This window comes from Prunus persica, chromosome G6 (assembly GCF_000346465.2).
Source record: "Prunus persica cultivar Lovell chromosome G6, Prunus_persica_NCBIv2, whole genome shotgun sequence".
Lineage (NCBI taxonomy): Eukaryota > Viridiplantae > Streptophyta > Magnoliopsida > Rosales > Rosaceae > Prunus > Prunus persica.
This window is the reverse complement of record NC_034014.1, coordinates 27,671,504-27,688,514: the sequence shown is the minus strand read 5'-3', so window position 1 is coordinate 27,688,514 and position 17,011 is coordinate 27,671,504. Positions and strand designations below refer to the sequence as shown.

Here is a 17,011-nt window from a genome sequence, read left to right as displayed (position 1 = left end):
TGCATAGGCTGAGGTTGACACAAATGATTTCAACTTAGAATCTATGGGAATTGCTTTTTTCCTACTACAATGAGAGGAAAGTAGCCTTCAATAAACTATCTGCCAAACAACTAGATTACATTGGAAATACGAAACCAGAGAACATTGGTCTGTCTTCTAGAAATACAAATACAGATAAACATTTAGATAAATGCTGCTGTTTGTCTTCTATGTGATGTTACAATCTGGGGATACAGGGATAAGGCAATCATAATACCCATTGAGGTTTGGACAATACAAGATTCAATAGAATACATCTAAATCTGCTATTACAAAACAAGGTCATACATTGAGGTACATTAAATATAATGGAGACAAATAGCAGGCCAGGAGAACACATAGCTTCCATATGGGACCACACTTGAGGTTTCTCACATCTCACAAACTAATCAGATGCCAAGAAAGGGACTTGCTTTCTCGCATGCTCTGGGATCAATTTCATCAAAATCTCCACAGGCACCCCCTTTAATTCTGATTGATAGACCAAGAGTAAGAACTTTGATACAAAGCTTAGAGGAAGAAAAAAGAAATTGTCTCTCAGAACAGCATCATACCGTGAGATTTAAAGTTAAATAAAGGTGGAAGGAAACGTCCATTCGGCAGGCGGGTGTTCAGGTCACGAAGCTCATCAAAAAAGGGGTGGGTCAAGGCATCCAGCTGCGTTAGAAATAGAAACATGGTTGAAAAATTAACAAAATGAAGATAATGGGAATATAAAAAATTAAATGAATTTTCTATTACTAGCACATAATGAAATTTTCTTAATGGAGTTTTGTAAAAAGAAAAAAAAAATGGAAAGAATGAACAATGTGGACATTAAAAAACTCCTGTACTCACAGCTGTGCACCGCAAGTTCGGAGAGTATTGCAGCAGTCTTGAAACCAGATCAACAGCTTCTGGAGGCATACGCTTGTGGAATATCTAAGGAAATAACAGATATAAATATGCTGTCTGGTTTAAGAAATATAAAATGATACATTAATATCTTCCTTCATAATACCTTGTGCCACGGGTGAGCTTTGATTTGAGGGAACTTGAACTCCGTATAGTTAGGATTCATGCATTTGATTTCCTCCCTTGTTGGAGTGCCCAAAACCTACAAAGAGAAAACGCAAGAAGTGAATCACCACACGATAAAAGATCAAAGTTCAAGATGCCATATTTTCACCAAGTACAGAGAGTAATGCATGTCCAACACAAGCATCTAAACAATCCTTTTATCCCTATTCATTGATACCTAAGATTAAATATGTAACTTGTACTGAACTGATAAAGATGTTAAACTTACCTTGATAATCTCCACAAGCTGGTCAACTCCACTCTCACCGGGAAACAGAGGCTGATGCAATAGAAAATTCCTTTCTATTAGAATTGTACAAAACATATATTTCAGAAAATGCAATTGAGCAAAGCATGTACCTGTCCAAGCAATAGCTCAGCAAGAACACATCCAACAGACCAGACATCAATAGCTGTAGTATACTCAGTTGCTCCAAATATGAGTTCTGGTGCTCTGTAGTATCTAGAGCAGATATAAGATATATTTGGCTCTCCTTTTACCTGCTCAATAATAATACAGTACAAGAATATACGCCAATGAAGCAAAAGCCAATATGAGTACAATTGGAAGACAAGGACAACAACAAAACAAAGCATACCAAAACTTTGGCACTTCCAAAGTCACACAATTTTACTTGGTGGGTATGCGGATTCACCTGCAAAAAATATGAACCAAATTTCAAACCTTTGCTGTTTTATTTACTTCATAACCACTCCCATCCCTCCACACACACACACACACACACACACACACACACACAGAGGAAGGCAGTGCTGCACACAACCATATGGTTAACTACATATTAATAGGCATATAGGGATAAGAGAATCAAAGTACATACCAGAAGATTTTGAGGCTTAATGTCCCGATGACACACTCCAATGCAGCGGTGAATGTAGGATAACGCCCTAAAGATCTGCCAAATATGGATGATATGAGGCAAATCTCAGCTAACAAAAACATAAACCCTCAAGGGCAGGGAACAAACAACATGCTTTGAGACACAATTCTAAGACTCAATTAGCCTAAGCCTTGGACTCATGGAGTAAGACCTTAGTCTAACAGTTGAATTCTTAACCTATATTTAAAGTATACAACAAACTGCTCAATTGATGTAAAATTGTATTCTAAAAAGGAAAAAATGTTGAAACATAGAAAACATCACCATATTCTTCAAGTGCAACTTACACAAAGGAAAAAAGAAAAGGCACACATGAAATTCTTTCATTGACATCATACCTGGTATGTGTAGAGTTTAACATATATCAGAGGCATCCGTTGGTTCAACTTGTTATAGTGTTTAATTACACGATGAACCGTTTCAGGAACATACTCAAGTACCAGGTTAAGATAAAGTTCATCCTTTTCAGTCGTTGAAAAGAAGCAATGCTTCAAAGAAACAACATTTGGGTGGTCAAGAAGACGCATAGTTTGCAGCTCCCGGTTCTTGTACCTCTTGTCTTGCAGAACCTTCTTTATGGCCACAGTTTCACCAGTCTCTAAGCACTTTGCCTGTACACATAAAAAATTAGAATTCAATAACAGGAAAACTGCTACTGATTTGAAGGGCCGTACATTTTCAACAGTGAATTATAAAGCAAAAGACTAGAATCTTACTTGGAACACAACTCCAAATGATCCATGCCCGACAACACGCTCAGCCATGTAACTAATTGTCTAATATTACAAAAGATACAACACTCCGTTAGAGATGCAATTAAATAAACTGGGGAAAGAAAATATCAGTGTCTACATCAACTGGAGACTAATGTGCACAGGAGAAACAATATACCTGCTTTGGCTGGCCATTTCTACCACCAATAGTTGTCACGATTATATGGCCTGTCTCTGTTCCGTTACCATCAACGACTGTGGCTTCCATTTCCTGCATCAGTGAGGCAGACCATGACTATTCAATAGCAGACAATTAATAATCCAAAAAATAAAAAATAAACTGTAAGGAGAAAAGACTATGATAAACACTTAACCAATGGCTTACATACTTTGTCATCCCTAATTTTCATGTCATTCATCTCCTCTGGCAGCTTATCCACACCAACAGCATGACCACTGGGTTCTCTCAGACCTGAAGTAGGTGCTACACCCACTGAAGCCATTCGTTGCAAACCTGTTCTGCTCTCTTTATTGTTTTTCCCTGATTAAACCAACCATCAACCTACTGCAATCAATTAAGCAGTGACAGTTAAAATTGCGACTATGAAACTGCAATATGTACAATCTGAGTAGCATTTCTTTACCCATTATCCACAATCCATACTAAGAGCTACGTAAAGTTTTATGAAATATAGAAAACAGGAAATTTGTAGCCGATCAACTCAGCTTAGCTGAAAATTAAACTCATATTTACCAGAAAATAGATAAATACAGGAAGAAATCAAAATTTGTAAACCACAGGCCACAACGGAAATTTTATGTACAGCACAAAAAAGAACAATAAATGAACCCCACAAATGAGATGAAGCAAATAAAAGGCAAGTCTTTGACCTTCTATACATACCCATAAACATATTAACATGAAACCCGAGATCCAACAATTAAAGCCAAACAATACAACCCAAAATTCACACAAATGAACTACCTGAATATCCAGTCATAATCATTCTCTCCCTACCACCAAAAAAAAAAACAAAACAAAACATTTATTTATAAATAATAATAAAAAATAGAGAAAAGGGGAGTTCAGACACTTAATCCTGAATACCAAAACAAGCCGATCCAAATACCCAAAACGAAACCAACAAAAACCACCAAATATATCACAGAAAAAACCCAAAAAAGGAAAGATAAAAAAGGAGCTTTATAGGAGAAGATACTCAGAGGAAGAAAATTGTACCGATTAAGCAATAATTGGCAAAGCTCAAGGCGGGATCATCTGAAAAACTAAGCCCGTCTTGTAGAATCAGAGGCGTAGATCCATGATCAGAGAGGATCTAGGTCTGTTTCCTCTTTTGGATTTGTGTGTTTGTGTGTTTTGTTTATTTTTGCTTTTTTTGTGTGGTGGTGCTGTGATGCGCTGGGGACAGTCAAAGAAGGACCCTTTCTTATTGGCTCAATATTTTTCAAGTTATTAATAATTTATTTACATTAAATATTAATACAGTTTTTAAAATAAGAAATATAAAATCTCATAAATAAGAAGCCTGTGCCTTGCTTTTTTGACCAGTCAAACTTTCTTTTAAATTTCCTCTTTTTTTAAAGTTTTTTTTTTAAATACATAAGATAAATAATTGAACACAAGACTTCAATTGTAAGGATAAATACTCGTAATTACTTTATACAAAAATATTAAAAAGCTCTTAGACTCTCTCTTATTATTATTTTTATTTTTATACCAGTGATAGTTTAAATTAATATAATCTATCAAAAGAAGCTCCAACTTGAATAGAAGAGAACCAACTCAATACCCTTGCTAACTGAACTAACTCTCACACAGTTTTAAAAAGGCAGGAAAGTAACAAATTGTAAAAGTTATTGATTTTGGCACCTTTTGCATAAGGGCACCCACATTTTCACAAGCTGGTTTTGCTTCACATTAATCAATTACTTTTTGTTCTTAAAATAAATAAATAAATATATATATATATATATTACTTTTTGGCATAACAGAAAGAAATAAAACATAAAAGGTCCAAATCCCAGAAAAATTCTACCCTATTTTTTATCAGACAGACCTAACGCCGGATAATGTCTTTTTTGGGTGGGCATATCTGTCTTTTTGTGGAGGGTGCCCTTTTTGTCAAGGAGGAGCGCCCAGAGTGAAAATCCAACATGCGAATATGCCACAACACCTTTTGCCGCTAAAAGAAGAGGCCTAACCTTAAGCAGATCTCATGAATTGATAACCACTCATAATAACAACCAAAATTTCCAACTTGCAGACCAACAACGTGTCTGAATCTGAACAAAGACACTAATTGGATGCCTAATAGTCAAACTTAATGAACAAATCAAGACTAATAAGATTGTGGCTAGCACAAAGTCGTGCTGTCATATTAACTCCTTATCCTAATCCTTCAACAATTTGACCAACAATAATGACACATTTAAATAATTCAGTATGTGAAAATCTCTCAGTTTTATACATTTTTTGTTCCTTTAAATATTCAGAAAACATGTACAAAGCTTCAGACTTCCAAGTCTTTCTTCTGGCTGCAAGAGATATGTACAAAGCTTCAGACTTCAAGTCTTTCTTCCGGCTGCACGCGTCAAAGACAGCTTTAGGCCTCGTATATGGCATGCAGGCTGACACCGTTTGAAGTCAATGTTCCTTGGCATTAGGCACCACTCTGAGCTGAGAATTGGGGTGCTCGGCCAAGGGGTATTATGAGATCCTTCATAAGCTCGTACTGTTCTGCACTTATCTGGGTGTTCTCCAGCACCTATTTAGCCAAAACCAAAATCGCAAGTACAGCTTAAGGTTTTTGTTTAAAAAAGCCCCCGACTATCCAGTATATAAAATTCAAAATCCGAAATTTAGTATGTTAATTACTGGACAACATGATCATCGGCATTAACATCATTATTAATTTATCATTAGTCTATGCATCCTTACATTTAGCCGATAAGAAAATCTAAGACAGCTTACCTCCATCTTATTCTCATTGTAAACAAATAAGTTAATGAGAAAGAAAAGAGTGTTCAGCCTCACCTTGTAAAACAGCATCCTTCTATTTGTCATGTGAGGAGTGAGTGCAGGGATCCTACAAACAGAGAGACCCTCGAGGAAAAGAAGAACAATCACTTGCCACTGTTTCATTCTGAATGCTGGTATCGCATCAATAAAGGACATTGTATTCAACATGCGGCCCTGTACAGAAACCTCTCAGTGACAGCTTCCAAACAATAAATAATTCAATTAAACAGGTTCATAACAGAATCATGATACTAAACAATGAATTATGTTTATACAAAATTAAAAATAAGTTATCATAATCATGTCACACTGAAATCACAGGTGTGAAAACAACCAACATGGTAATCATTATGCACATGTCAATGCGTATGATAACCCTGGTTTATCTCACATCAAGAGCCACCGTAAATAAGTACTAACATATATTTTCAATTGTGGGTTATAAAAAGGATGCTACTAGAATTCTATACAACAAATCAGCATCTTTTATATTTGACTAGAAGGGACAAACTAATGAAAGTCCGTTCATATAATATTTCATCACAATTTAAACAAAACACAAAAAGATTCAAAATCAATACCATTCCTTGCTCTAAACTAGATATTGGTGTTGGAAGCCTGAGTTCGGAAACAACTCCTGGTAGAGCCCGAGCAAAAGATTCGTCCAGAGTTTTCTTGATTTCAGAAGAGCGACCACCAGCCAAGACAATCTTAGGAGGATATTCTCTCCCATTAACTGAGAGAAATTCTTCATGAAAACTTTCATCCCTCCCGTATATATACGCTAATGTAGAAGATGTTATCCATGTAAAGAGTGAATTCCACATTGTTGCAAAAGGTGATAACTGAAATATATGAAAGGTTGCATACTATCAGAAAAATAGCCTGACAATGATATTAAATCAACCCACCCCCCTCTAGAAGTAAAAAGAAATGCACTCTCACGGTTACGCTGAAACCCTCTGGTGGAGCATCAAACCATGAATCCTCAGGGTCAAACAAATCAGAACATGGAATTCCAGGCTTTCTTGGCCACAGAGGAGCTTGTTCTGATTCAAGCATATCAACATCCTCAGTAGGCTCTTCTTCATCCAAACCATCTGGACGTGGCAATATAATAATTCCAGCTCCCGAAACTGATATTTGAAAGGACACATAGAAAGAACACTATTACATATCAAATTCAACAAGTGTAATTTATTACCTATTAACTACACTTCCACACAATGACATACCAGCACCACTGACATCAGATTCTCCAGATGCAACAGCTTCTGCTGCCTGGTTCAATGCCATGGCACAGGCTTCTGCTGATTCCAAAATCTCATTTTCTTGCAAGTCCAAACTCCCTAAAACATCAGCATCTTGCACTTCTCTAACCTCGCAAATATTTTTACTCTTCGTGCTATCAATCTTCTCATCAAACCAGGTATTAGAGCAACCAACTTTATTTTCCACTGAAGGCTTGTGCATACTGCTAAATGCATCAGAGTATTCCATTATCTGTTCCATCTCTCTCACCTCATAAAGGTTTCTGCTCCCAGTGCTATCAATCATCTCGTCAGCCCAAGTAACAGAACGATTAAGTTTCTTTGTCCCTGAAGGTTTAAGAGAGGATCTTAGCAAGGCCTCACCTGATTGCTCAGCCTTTTCAACAATGAACTCCTCTTTTTCTTCTTTAGTGCTTCCATTCAAAACAGTTTGTGAAGCATCTGAGGTCGAAGGCACCTCTCGAATGCAAACATCATCTTTCTTGACATTCTTATTTTTCCCCCCTTTTGATTGTCTGGATTTCTTTACAGAATCATTCTTGTTAAGACCAACTTTTCCTTTTGATTTTTTAAACTTGGTTTCAAAATCAGGCTCCCCCACACTTGGCGGGATTTTTGACACACTATATTCATCACTAGTGATTATAGTACTCATGAAATCCATCTCATTAAAAATTATATCCATCCCACTGCTCATCTTCGCATCTTTACCTTTGGACCCTACAATATAACATTCCTGAATCACTTTAACAACATTAACAGAAAACAACAACCAAGAAACAGTCGAATTCTAGCAACCTGAGCAAGCACTAGATTAGACTCTTCAACATACATACAATTCAATTTGATGAAATTCACAAAAACAACAGACCCCATATAAAGATTTCAAGCCCACATACCTTCTTTGTTCTTTTTGGAACCCAATGGCTTGGATATCCTCTCTTTCTGTGGAACATAGCCTTCAATAGCATTAGATGGACCAACGGCGCCCAAATCCCCTATATGTGTTTCACTCTTTTCTTCAATCTTCAACCTAGAAATCCCCAAGTCCCCAATACCCGTTTCAACCTTCTCTTCAATCTTCAACTTAGAAATCCCCAAATCCCCAATCTCCCCGAAACCCACTTCACCTTTATCAAAACCTACATCCCCAAAAGCCCTCAAGATCCTTTCAACCTTTCCAAAATCCAAGACATCGCACCTCTCCTCGCCCAAACTCTGAGCAAAAGCCTTGCTTTCGATAACACAGCGTGAGGAGCAATACATGTAGGTCTCGTGGAGGTCGTAGACCTTGTGCTCCTTGAGCGAAATGCGATAGTGACCCTTGTGGGGACGAGAAGAGTCGGAAGGCAAGGCATTGGAGCAGAGAGGGTAGCCACAGAGGTTGGCTATGGTGCGCTCTGTGACGACGTCATTGTAGTCGGAGCGAGAGATAATAGAGCCAGCCAAGTAAAGGTGGTCTTGGGTCTTGATGCCTTCGAGGAGAGCGAGTTGTAGCTTGTACACTGTGTCTTTCACTGAAATCCGTGGTTGCTGTTGCTCTGGTTGGCCCTTTCCCATTCCACAGAGAAAGGGGCTTGCAGATACTAATTAGGGTTTTCAGAGATTTGGGTTTAAGGTTTTGGAACTCTGAGGAATTTGAAGCTCTCTCCCACTCTCGTTTAGCTAATATTGCTCGAGTCCGCGATTTTCATACTGTTTGGTCAAACCAGGAGTGGTCAAACCGCGGGCATTATTTGGATAAAAAATTAAAAACTATCCAAACCTCTTTTTTATCATGGTAAATTTAGAGAAACATTTTCATAAATTATAATTTTTATTTTCCTACATAGTACATTTAATTATTTTATTGATGGTGTATGGCTGGACTTCTAATATTATTAGGCTCAATTGATCAAGACAATGAACTTATCTATTTGCCCCAAGTTCGAACTTATATATAAAAAAATTAATTTAAAAAATAGTTCAGCATCATTCATTACTCGATAGTTATTAGGGCAAAATAATTTCAATTTACATATTCAATATCCACACTAGGGTTTCATAGTATTATAACATAAATAAATTCTCTTGGAAAAATATCAAAACCTCCCTTATTTTTCCTCTCTACTTCTTGCAAAAGACAACTTCGGCATCCGAAGCTTTGATATTCTTGTAGGAGGATGGTGCATAATAGACCAACGAGTTAGTTGAATTGACTTAGATTTTTGGCGCGCTTCCAAATGATCGTAAGTTTAAACCCGCATGATACAAGATGTGTGAAGTTTTCCCCCTCCTTTTTCTAACTGTGGCCAAATAAAGAAGATATACATAATAGAAAATAATTAGGTTGGAATTAAATCTTTTTATTAAGTCTAGTCATCTTATGATATATACAAATCTATAGGTTAAAGTTTCAGTGCATATAAACTATAAATTTAACGATCCGTTTTCTGGGGAGGAAACAAAAGGAAAAATATGATATTACCAATATTTTCATTTGAAGCATGAACATTCTTGAAATAGTGGTTTCGGATGAATTTTTATCATATCATGTAGAAAATTTTGTGGATAGAAAAAGAGAAATAACCTTTTTAAGTATTACGATTAAAATGTTAAATATATCAACAAAATCCAACATCTGACCAGGAAAACAAAAACAAAAACAAAAAAAATCCAACATGTTTTGTAAGCATGGTGCACTTATCACACCACCTCTGTCCTCTGGCTAAACAATCCGACTGGAGGGGGAAAAATATGGAATTATAACAGCGCAGGGAAATTGCTAACAACAAAGTAAAGAAAATGATATCACATACAAAAATTTAATGCGTGTTTCTTCCCAACATGAAGACGGCAAAATAAAGATTATATGACTACTAAAGTACATCTCCTTTGATGATTGCATCCTGCGATGAAGTAACGAATTGTCCAAAAATCTTGCATGGTAACCACCCATTTCTTCAACTCAACCAGCCTCCACTCTAGGGCAGGGGATGATCCCATGGGTAAATTCAAATTATTCACCATATTGAACAAAGGCTCCACTACTTTACAGATGAGGCATGCAATTAGCTTAATAAATATCCTGCAACATCGAAATCAGTTTCGTTTAGCAGTTCCGATAATTTTCTTCGAACCTCCAATCATCAAATAAATACAAAAATTTAACGGGAGAACATTACCTCTATACTACGGATTTTGCTGGACTTGTCGGTGTACTTGAATTATCCAATCAACATAACCATTGGTTCCCCCCATCTGGTCCTCAACCAGATTGGCAAGTACAAGATGACCTTCTCGGGGCTGCTCACCTTGTCTTACAAGATGGCACAGCTGATAATAAGAAGCATCACTTTCTCTAAATTTCTTAAGTATCCTCATTAACTTCTTCGACATTTCATTATCGCGCTCACAAAGGGTAACCTGATCGCAGCCAAAAAAAATTAAAATGGAAGATCTCTTATATAAATTTAAGTAAATCCATCAAAAGTTGAAAAACAAGACTATGCAGAAAGTAATGATGCATGCTTGCACATGGACGTGAAAGATGATCAAACTCTTTGCCACCCCACCCCTCCTTTTGGACCTCTCATAATACTTTCTTTTTTAACTTTGTCTTTAAGGGAATTTGTCATACCTTTGATAACTCTGCTGCAAAGTCGGTCCCAAGTAAATTCTTAGCTATATCAGGTGGAAGAACTCTACCAAACCATAGAACATAGCGAAACCCATCATCAAATATGTAAAGGCCTCTGGAATCTAAGCTCTCAGCAACTAGTGGTAACCTATTCTCTATGCTTTGAAAGTCATCAGCCTCAGCATATGCCTGCAAATACAAGAAGAAACAAATTTAATGATTGATAAATGACATCACTCAACTTAAGTTAATGGAATCTTATTACCTTCAAAAGATACTCATCGAGCCGTATCAAACTAGGATATAGGAGCTTCAACAGTTTTTTAACAGGTAGAGTCATCATTGTGTGGCCTGCTGCACAACGTTCATCAAGTGACACGTCTGCATACCCTCCACGAAGAGGTGCTGATTTACAAAGTGCTAATCCATACAAAGGCAAGAACTTCAGAGACTCTGGGTATATCATCTTCCCTCCCAAGCGGTGTTGTACAGCATAGAGATTTCGAAATTCTTTGAGGGCTTTGACAATTCTTAGCTGCAAAGAGTTCCGAGCATCTTCCAACTTATGGGACAAAGTTTTTTCAATTGCTGCACATTATTTCTGAAGAACTTGAGAAAATCGAGATTCAAAATATATACTACACCACTAGAATAGAGTTTCAGTTGCCTACCTAGCCTGGAAAGCAAGGTGACAATGGCACCTGTATCAGCCTGTCGGTACATCTCTCCCAGATCTGTAACCACCGGTGCTGCAGCTGTATGTACTCTAATACGCCTTTCTCCACAGGATGCAGTGTATCTTTAAAATGTTAAAGACACTTCACAAATTGATAACCTTCACAATACCATTGTGGAATTCCCCCCAAAGCAATTTAAACTAGACAGTCATATATCCAGATCGAGTATAATGAATGAAACAACTTCATTATGTAACCTCAAAAAAGTACTTCGGTTCAGAAGAAGAATATCAGAAGGGACTGATTTTATAATGGAAATTTAAAGAGATACCAATAGTAATAACAGAAGTAGTGTTCACAACTCACATTGACAGCATGATATGTGAACAATCAAAAGATAAACAAGCACCATACAGGCATGTCTATGTATAGTTAAAACTGAAGGATACAGCAAAGCAACTTGGAAATATACTGTCTGAATAGTTAGTAACGTCTCTTCAAGAGATAACTGCATCGCAAATGCTTTATCACAATCTACAGCTGGAAGTGCTAGTAAGTCGGTGGACCTTAGCATAAAGTTCCCATGATAAGATGTAAAGCGGACTCCTAAAAGTATAAACAAGTAACAAAACATTAGCATATTTTCCAACAGACATATATGTATGTGAGCCCAAATGGGGTTGTTCTGGGGAATCATTAATAGCAGACCTTTTCCACATCTTATGCGCATGACTGCTTCCCAGGCAGTTTCCCTAGTAAGGTCTCTGGCTAACTCATGTCTCAACTTCTCTCCATGAATTGTGGATTGAAAATTTGGGTAATAATACACCTGACCCCCGGTATATTTTGCCAGAGTACCTACATTTGGAAGACCAATAGCAGTTATATAGTATACAACTTCTATGCACTCATGACTGAACTTTTTCTCATAGCACAAGAAGATCATGGGAGAGCATACATTAAACACAATAAGCATCGCACCCTGGTATGGGCCTAGCATTAGCTGCTGTATAAAGTTTCAAATATGCAAATTCAGATTCTTTCTTCAAAAATATTAACTATGATGAAAGCCAGGATCTTCTACTGATATTCCTCCGACTTCCAACATCATCTTGATCTTTGGTTCTATGATAGTGAAAACAGAATAAGATAAAATCACCATTATGTACCTAATGAGGCTATATCAGTGTACTTGTCACTGAAGGCATATACATCTACCCCTATCTGGAACTTGGTAAATTCTGCAGCCATCTGCTTGTAGAAAGGATCCTCTGGTAGTCTCAGTGGATGCTCTTTATCAGTTCCATAGACACGAAGATCATCTCCACGCAACTTCAAGCGGCCAACACCAAGAGATGGCAGTGTATTCTGAAAAATTAACAATTTTCCCCCAAGTTGGCTCTGCATAAACACACATGCGTGCAGAAGTTAATGCAGAGCAAATGAACAACCAAACTCTTAGAAATGCATAAAGAAGTAACTGAATAGCAAATTACTCGAGAAATACAAAAATTAACACACTACTCTATAATTGATTGAATCTTTTAGCCAAAGGCAAAGTTCAAAATGCCACGTGTGAGAAAGCTAACAGACCATAAGCATAAGTGAGGCCTTCAGAGCTGGGCCAAAAGCAGACTCCATATTAACATTGTCTTGAAACATGGACGGCAAGCTATCAAGGAAAGTCTCCACAACACTTCTTGATTCAGATAAATTGACAAGAAGATCATCTGGCAATGGAACAAATACGTCATCCAGATCTGAGACCACCATCATTTGAGGCTGAGTCAGAGAAGACTGCATGTGAAACCCACAGGAACTCAGCACATACGTTGGGAGTTGGATGAAACAGGAAATAATACGCTATGACAACAGGCAGTAACAGAAAGCACATACCTTCATATTATAAAAATGTATTGTGCTGTCAAAAGTTGCAAACCCAATTTGTGTTCTGGGGTAGCCAGGAAGCTCATCCAAACATGACCGTATAGTTTGGGCCACAACCTGCAAAGAGGTAATCAATAAATTTCAACAATTCCAACAGAGAGGTAGACAGGCCTTTAGTAGTAATTAATCAAAGAGATAATAAAATACAATAAATGGAAAGACACAGAACCGGCCATTGGGATTCATACTGTGAAAGTCCTTACATGAATACTTATAAACAAGAGAATTTCAGTAACTCAATCACTCAAGAGTTGAGTACTAGTTGCATGCAAACCCTATTCTATCTGTGTCATGTAAGAAAACACGCCCAAAGCTAGGCATCTGAACCAGCCTACTTTATAAAATAAAACCAGACAACATAACATATATGATATTGTTTGTTAACAAGTATGTCGTTTCTTCCTAATCTCAATCAAACCACATGTGTCATTATTCTCTCAGGGGCAACCAAGAACAATAGACACAAGCAATACTGGATATCTATGAACCAGACCAGACACAATAGCCCCAAAGGCTCTTTAGTTGTATATTAGTAATATTTCATAAAATAAACAGCTTGTCTGTAAAAGCATTAGAAAAAGTGTATACCTCAATCATACCACTTCTGACTGCTGATATGGAAACATCAATGAGGAAAAAATACAGTGGCGGCATAGGAGGCCGCACCATATATTCAGTTGGAGCAACAAATTCCACGCTACCCTGTGTAAGCTCAGGTCGCTGATCCAAATCAATTCTTCTGCCAGTGGCATCCAAATGAGCAAAGTAATCACCAGGAACTGAACAAGAAAGTAACTACAAATTATGATAGTTATTTCCAAAAACCAAACAGCGCAACACAGTGATTAAATTTAGCAAACAAAAACAAGCAGTATCCAGCAAGAAAACTTGACCCTGCATTCAGGTAGACCATCTTTAACAAAAATACACCAAAGCTGTTGTCCATTCATCATGATGAATGGACAACAGTTTTGGTGAATGAATATAATAACTTTATTTTGGAGCAAGCAGAAGTATTCCATACATATGTTGCAGGATACATTGCCCAAATACCTATTTAGGTAAGTACAATGGACAACAATGAGTAAAATGGAAGGCAAACTCAGCTCCTTAATGTTACCCAACATAGGAATGCAAAAAGTTGATCTTAGATGCATATTGTGTCAACATTTCATCCTTCCACATATGGTACATTTGTTTACAAAAAATAAGTACAATTTATTCTTTGAGGGAAAGAAGAAGAGCTAGTCCATTTACCATCATTAAGTAAAGCACAGATGTTGCAACGCCACTTTCTTCCAGCATCTGTAAATGTTACATACGGATTCACATATGTCCGACATCTTCTACAGCGAATAATCCCAGCAGAACCGAAATTAACAATTGGAACTTCCTCCTAAGGAGAGAACAAGAAACAAAATAATTACAGCGAATCCAATTTTAAGCAATTTTGATCATTCTAAGTATAGATGCACTAACCCCATCAGGTGGTTCAGCAAGTGGGCAAACAACCGCTCCTAAAGGTAAATGCCACCTTGAAGACAACGACTGAGAACTTGGTATTGCACCGGTTGTAAGCCGTAGAAATCTAGGATGGCAATTCATGGGGTACAACTGAGCAAGTGATTTTGGCTCCACATCACCACTCAAAGGCCTAGGCAAAGCTTTAGGGTCAAGTCCAGGTTCAATTGTTCCGGGAACAGACCCAATAGATAGTGAGCTGAAGTCTTCCGTCAGGGTTTGGACAGCACCAAGGGGAGGTCCGGAGCCAGGATGTTGCATGTGGTCTCTTGACTGGTAACCTAGTGGAGCTGCACCTGGAGTAGGTGGAGCATAACCTCCTTGGTGAGCAGCAAAAGGGGAAGATACTGCTGGTGGAGCAGCTGCATAGTTTCCTTGATGAGTAAGAAATGGAGACTGGACGGGTGGGGCTTGTGGATCTGCACTAGACTGCTTATGAGCAAATCCAGGAAACGATGCATGAACATTTGGTGGGGGAGCTGGGAATGACGAATCTGACGGAGACTGAAAAACATTCACACTTGGTGGTGCAGAATTTATGCTTTGAGGTGGAGCTCCCATTGGCACAGAAGGTATCTGCTGCTGCGGTCGTTGAAATGGTGCTTGACCGGCAGGAGGTTGAAATGGCAGTTGGCCTACAGGTGGACCACGTGGAGGGGGTGCTTGCGCTGTTAAAGGATATTGTGGTGTTGGGAAACGGGAGAAAGATCCAACGGTAGGTGGGACGCTTGATGTTGGCGGAGGAGGCACAGATGGATCATTAAACCTAGCTGGCGGGGTAGGCCTAAAAGGAGAGGTTTGTGGTCCAACTGCAGACCCAGATGATGAGAAAGGTGCATTAGTGTGTGGAGCAACTGGTGGAGCAGGTCTAAATGTAGAGGCATCTGATCCAACCACTGGCCCATATGATGAAAATGGCGTCTGTTGAGTGACATGTGGAGGAGGTCTAAAACCAGAGGCCTCCTGTCCAACCACAGGACCTGAAGATGAAAAAGGCATCATAGTCTGAGGAGCAGCAGCAAAAGGTGCAGTGGCAGGTCTTGTAGTAAAATTCGGACGACCAGGATTTTCAGTCCCCATAACTTTCGTTATAATCACCTGCTATTTCAATAGTAGCAATGCTCTCATGACCTATACCTGCTACTACATGCAAGAGAAGAGGTTTGAAATACCATCCAAGTAGGATTAAATGTACTCACAGCATTGGGCTATGGAAACATATAAACACAAAGAGAAGGACATTCAATTTTTTATTTTTTTAATAGAGAGCAAAACAATGGTGAGTGGGATCCATGCATCAAACATAACAAAGAAGTACCAATGGAATAAGCAAATAATGTATTTGAGAATAGATCAAGACCCTCTATGTCAACACTAAAGCTAGTCTAGTCTCAGAAAATTCATAAAGGCGCCCAAGAAAGAAAGTCGTCTTGTTTTCATAATCTTACATTTCTAACATTTGACTAGGCGCAAGCACCATTAACATTTCATTTAAGATTCCACTAACAAAGATCAGTAACCACCCAATTCTAAGTCTTAACCCCTAAGGCCTCACATGATCACAACATAAACAATGCATGATGGATCATGAGATACTATTAGTAATTACCCTATAACTAATTATGAAAACCAAACATGAACCAATGTGTAATCAATTAAGCTCACAACAAAATATTAACATTATGATTTCTAATACTAGGAATCATAATCCCATAATCCTAAAAGCTGAAATTACCAAAAAAAAAAAAAAAAGACGCGTAATTGAACATGCAATACATACACAAAGTAGCAGATCTTAATCATCAACAATCGAAATAAGCACTAATCAAACCCCAAATTTTTAGAAATTATCCATGTGGATCAAAGAGGATAAGAGAACGCACATGAAAAATAGAGCCAAATTTGTGCAGTATATGGAAATCGTACGTAAAACCCAAAGGAAATACGAAAGTGAAAGAGACCCAACTGGGATTGGTAGTTGAATCTCAGAATTTTGCAAATACCCACAGCAGGAAAAGGTGAATTCTATTGATGCACCAACAAGAGAGACTATTTGCGTTGAATTAATCGTAGAGGCACATCGAGATTCACAGAGAGAGAGAGAGAGAGAGAGAGAGAGAGAGAGGAAGAGGAAGCTTACCTTTGCTAGAGAGAGAAACAGAGAGTCTAGAGAGAGATTGACAATCAAAGAGAGACGAGAGAGAGTGTGTGACTGGGTTAATA

At 37.9% G+C, this 17,011-nt stretch overlaps 3 protein-coding genes across 9 annotated transcripts; all 3 read right to left on the bottom strand.

Annotated features, from left to right (window-relative positions):
• Positions 82–4,144, bottom strand: LOC18775311 (shaggy-related protein kinase alpha). 5 transcript variants are annotated; one of them, XM_020566007.1, is made up of 14 exons: positions 3,954–4,143; positions 3,699–3,727; positions 3,103–3,254; positions 2,892–2,984; positions 2,717–2,776; positions 2,339–2,611; positions 1,941–2,015; positions 1,698–1,754; positions 1,459–1,599; positions 1,328–1,378; positions 1,040–1,135; positions 877–960; positions 594–696; positions 131–510 (listed from the first exon to the last, which is right to left on the bottom strand). In XM_020566007.1, exons 2-14 carry the CDS (start codon positions 3,718–3,720, stop codon positions 425–427), a joined length of 1,293 nt encoding a protein of 430 aa, XP_020421596.1. In that variant the 5' UTR covers positions 3,721–3,727; positions 3,954–4,143; the 3' UTR covers positions 131–424. The 5 variants fall into 5 exon arrangements, with proteins under 5 accessions (XP_007205271.1, XP_007205272.1, XP_020421597.1 ...); XM_007205209.2 differs by lacking the exon at positions 3,699–3,727 and having other exon boundaries at positions 82–510; positions 3,103–3,275; positions 3,954–4,144; XM_007205210.2 differs by lacking the exon at positions 3,699–3,727 and having other exon boundaries at positions 82–510; positions 3,103–3,278; positions 3,954–4,142.
• On the bottom strand, positions 4,922–8,681 carry LOC18775303 (putative RNA polymerase II subunit B1 CTD phosphatase RPAP2 homolog). Its single transcript, XM_007208371.2, has 6 exons — positions 7,924–8,681; positions 6,989–7,744; positions 6,699–6,889; positions 6,335–6,598; positions 5,769–5,927; positions 4,922–5,499 (listed from the first exon to the last, which is right to left on the bottom strand). Exons 1-6 carry the CDS (start codon positions 8,582–8,584, stop codon positions 5,395–5,397), a joined length of 2,136 nt encoding a protein of 711 aa, XP_007208433.1. The 5' UTR covers positions 8,585–8,681; the 3' UTR covers positions 4,922–5,394.
• On the bottom strand, positions 9,594–17,011 carry LOC18775008 (protein transport protein Sec24-like At3g07100). Of its 3 annotated transcripts, none has more exons than XM_020565540.1 (14): positions 16,929–17,011; positions 14,747–15,928; positions 14,525–14,663; positions 13,856–14,046; positions 13,217–13,324; positions 12,914–13,117; positions 12,490–12,721; positions 12,029–12,178; positions 11,770–11,926; positions 11,315–11,442; positions 10,909–11,231; positions 10,644–10,832; positions 10,189–10,429; positions 9,594–10,091 (listed from the first exon to the last, which is right to left on the bottom strand). In XM_020565540.1, the coding sequence occupies exons 2-13, from the start codon at positions 15,866–15,868 to the stop codon at positions 10,196–10,198; spliced, it is 3,177 nt and encodes a 1,058-aa protein (XP_020421129.1). In that variant the 5' UTR covers positions 15,869–15,928; positions 16,929–17,011; the 3' UTR covers positions 9,594–10,091; positions 10,189–10,195. The 3 variants fall into 3 exon arrangements, with proteins under 3 accessions (XP_020421129.1, XP_020421128.1, XP_007208425.1); XM_020565539.1 differs by having other exon boundaries at positions 14,747–15,925; XM_007208363.2 differs by having other exon boundaries at positions 14,747–15,931; positions 16,929–16,993.

What these genes read in the sequence shown, in the direction of transcription:
- LOC18775311 (XM_020566007.1), bottom strand. Translation starts at nt 3,720, where the DNA reads ATGATTATGACTGGATATTCAG. An exon ending in GAAATGGCCAGCCAAAGCAG is followed by an intron (nt 2,777 to 2,891) that starts GTATATTGTTTC and finishes TTGTAATATTAG; the next exon opens with ACAATTAGTTACATGGCTGA. An exon ending in CTGAGCTATTGCTTGGACAG is followed by an intron (nt 1,379 to 1,458) that starts GTACATGCTTTG and finishes CTATTGCATCAG; the next exon opens with CCTCTGTTTCCCGGTGAGAG.
- LOC18775303 (XM_007208371.2), bottom strand. Translation starts at nt 8,584, where the DNA reads ATGGGAAAGGGCCAACCAGAGCAACAGCAACCACGGATTTCAGTGAAA. An exon ending in TTCCAAAAAGAACAAAGAAG is followed by an intron (nt 7,745 to 7,923) that starts GTATGTGGGCTT and finishes GTTATATTGTAG; the next exon opens with GGTCCAAAGGTAAAGATGCG. An exon ending in GAAGGATGCTGTTTTACAAG is followed by an intron (nt 5,500 to 5,768) that starts GTGAGGCTGAAC and finishes TTGGCTAAATAG; the next exon opens with GTGCTGGAGAACACCCAGAT.
- LOC18775008 (XM_020565540.1), bottom strand. Translation starts at nt 15,868, where the DNA reads ATGGGGACTGAAAATCCTGGTCGTCCGAATTTTACTACAAGACCTGCC. An exon ending in GCGCATAAGATGTGGAAAAG is followed by an intron (nt 11,927 to 12,028) that starts GTCTGCTATTAA and finishes TTATACTTTTAG; the next exon opens with GAGTCCGCTTTACATCTTAT. An exon ending in CACCTTGCTTTCCAGGCTAG is followed by an intron (nt 11,232 to 11,314) that starts GTAGGCAACTGA and finishes AATAATGTGCAG; the next exon opens with CAATTGAAAAAACTTTGTCC.